Source organism: Helianthus annuus, chromosome 6 (assembly GCF_002127325.2).
Source record: "Helianthus annuus cultivar XRQ/B chromosome 6, HanXRQr2.0-SUNRISE, whole genome shotgun sequence".
Taxonomy (NCBI): domain Eukaryota; kingdom Viridiplantae; phylum Streptophyta; class Magnoliopsida; order Asterales; family Asteraceae; genus Helianthus; species Helianthus annuus.
Genome location: NC_035438.2, coordinates 941,389 through 944,049, shown reverse-complemented (window position 1 = coordinate 944,049; position 2,661 = coordinate 941,389). Strand labels below are relative to the sequence as shown.

The following is a 2,661-nucleotide window of genomic DNA, read 5'->3' as shown; positions in this document are numbered from 1 at the left end:
TTTTTGTATTGGTGATCTTCCAGCATCTTGCTAGCTTGTTTCGAATTAATATATTTTTGTTGGCCGTTCAAAAACTTCTTGTGGGCTATTTTTGTTTTATGCGTTGTGATCATTTCAAACAATAATTATAAGTTTTATTGATCAGTTAAAATTCTCTAGTATTAGAAGCAAAAGAGAAAAAGTGAAAAACAAATCTAAAAATTTTCAATAATCTTTACACTTTTACTATCTATGCATGAGCTAAGATTCTCTAGTATTAGAAGCTAAAATTTCAATAATCTTTACACTTGTTACTATCTATGCATATGTACATACGCATAGATTTAATTTATATTCAAATGCATTTATGCATTGATGAGTCTATTTTCTTACACTTGTAAATTACCTGATGTATGTATTTAATTTCAAGTCTTAGTTTCAAACATAACTTAGGTAAACCCATGTACACACCCTTGCAAATTTGTAGCATTTATTAGACACCAGGAATATCATGATACATAATACAATGACATAAATTTACTCGAACTTGAATCATGTCGCCATGACTCTTTACAAGTCTTAATCATAATCAAATAAAATACATATTCAAAGCACACCCATTTAAAGTTTTAGCCTTTCACAACCCAAACAGATAATCTAAGCACATTGGAAGCCGGTGGGAACCTTCTTTCCACAGTAGTTAAGCAACAGGCTCAATGAGACCGGCACATTAAGGTTGATTCCCAACACATTAGCTTTGATGGCAGTGCAAAGGCAAACAGCAGCCTCAAGGTCCACAAGACCCTCTATGAGAGTGCAGCATGGTGTCTTTGGCGGGGTTCCGACGACTAGGTGGACAAGGTCATTGAGTAAGTTAGCACATACACCCAACTTGAGAGTGTCTTTTGGACAAGTGGCTTTGGGAGGGCTCGAAGGTGTAGAGGGCGTTGATGAGGGTGGGCATGGTGGCGGTGGTGGCGGTGGGCAGGCTTTCGGGGTTTTGGTGGATGTTACTAAAGTGAAGAATAGTAGGTTCAAGGTAAGGAGAAAAGCTGTTGTTGCTAAAGCCCTTGAAGCCATTTCTAAGTGCTTTTAGCTTTAGGTAGTTACAAAGTGTTATGGTTGGTACTTTGTTTTGTGTGAAGATGGACAAGGGGCTTGGGGGTATTTATAGATAGAAATCGTTTAACTAGCTCCATTACTTAATCTCATTTTGTTTCGCTTCTTGAATAAAACTTAAAATAGCATACATGAGTAGAATTTTATCCCTCCAAAACCTTATTGAAGTCAACAAAAATCCATTTTATAGGTTTCAAATGTCTTTTTATAATGGTAAGTTGGTTTTAATACTCGGTCATTTTTTAGATAAAAAAATTACATATACAGAATGAGAAGTGGAACTGAGATAAAAATCAAAATTGATAATATAAACTCGTTGAGATAGATCAAGATCAAGTTTTGTATGCACTAATATTATAGGAGGATTCTAAACTAAAACTAATATGATTACTATATATTTCTAAGGGTGAATAACACTGTTTGAAAACTTAAATTTTTTTTAATAAGTGGGTATGTAGAGCTTGTATATTTACATAGATATGCCAAAGTATTTAATATTTAACAACTTATAAGGAGATTTACGTAGATATACCAAAGTATTTAATATTTAACAACTTATAAGGAGTAGAAAACTTTAGATATTAAGTTATCAAAGTTTTTATATTCAGAGCGGAACTCTCTCCCATTATTCATTACTACCTCCGTCCCATTAAAAGTGTCATATTTTGAATTTTCAAAGTCTTTATTTATAAACTTTGACCTTAAATAATTTTGTTTATGTTAGATAATACTTGATGAAAGTTATATGATTTGAGTGTGTTTTACAAGTGTTTTTATCAGGTTAATTTTCATCAAGTTTTATATAACACAAAAAATACATAATAAAAGTCAAAGTTTATAAATAAAGACTTTGAAAATTCAAAATATGACACTTTTAGTGGGACGGAGGAAGTAATATCTTTTTTTATGGCAAATTTGAATCACTAACGGTAGAGACTTGTTAAGAGAGAATATTTATATTAAGAAAATAAAGGCTTATTATATTATTTATTAGAAACGTCTATTAAATAAATAATGGATCCACAACGAAGAATACCCAAGGGGTCAATGAATGTCCCGCTTGCGGTTTGCGCATATAATGTATATATGTGTGGGCCATCGGGGGCAAAAGTGAAAGTGCACTAATTTTAACATTATTTTACTATTTTCGTGAAAATAACGTTAAAAGCTGAGGACGGTTAATCATGCATCATGTGGTGGCGTTGATAGCTGAAAGATACATGCATTAATTGGTCTTTGTCCCGATTGATGAGTGTTATGGGCTTTATGTCCAAGGGTTGATGCAAAACTACTATCGAGTCGGGGGTCTCACTGGAAGCAGCCTCCCTATCCCTACGGGGTAAAGGTAAGGTTGTCTACATCTTACCCTCATCAGACCCTACCTTTTCTTTGCTTTTAGTGAGATTTACTGAGTATGAGATGATGATGATTAGTATCTAGAAAGTATTGCCTTTAGCGGAGATAGGGGCATCGCCGCTAAAATTCCTATTCCTTGTAGTGAGATATATGCCATAGTAGAAAGTTATTAATTGTTTCAATTTTTGTTTAAATTTAAAGTTATTA

At 33.3% G+C, this 2,661-nt stretch overlaps 1 protein-coding gene across 1 annotated transcript; it reads right to left on the bottom strand.

Moving 5' to 3' along the window:
- Positions 1–447: 447 nt before the first annotated feature.
- Positions 448–1,123, bottom strand: LOC110864284 (14 kDa proline-rich protein DC2.15). The gene has a single exon (XM_022113326.2). It carries the CDS (start codon positions 1,057–1,059, stop codon positions 637–639), a length of 423 nt encoding a protein of 140 aa, XP_021969018.1. The 5' UTR covers positions 1,060–1,123; the 3' UTR covers positions 448–636.
- Between the last annotated feature and the right edge of the window lie 1,538 nt (positions 1,124–2,661).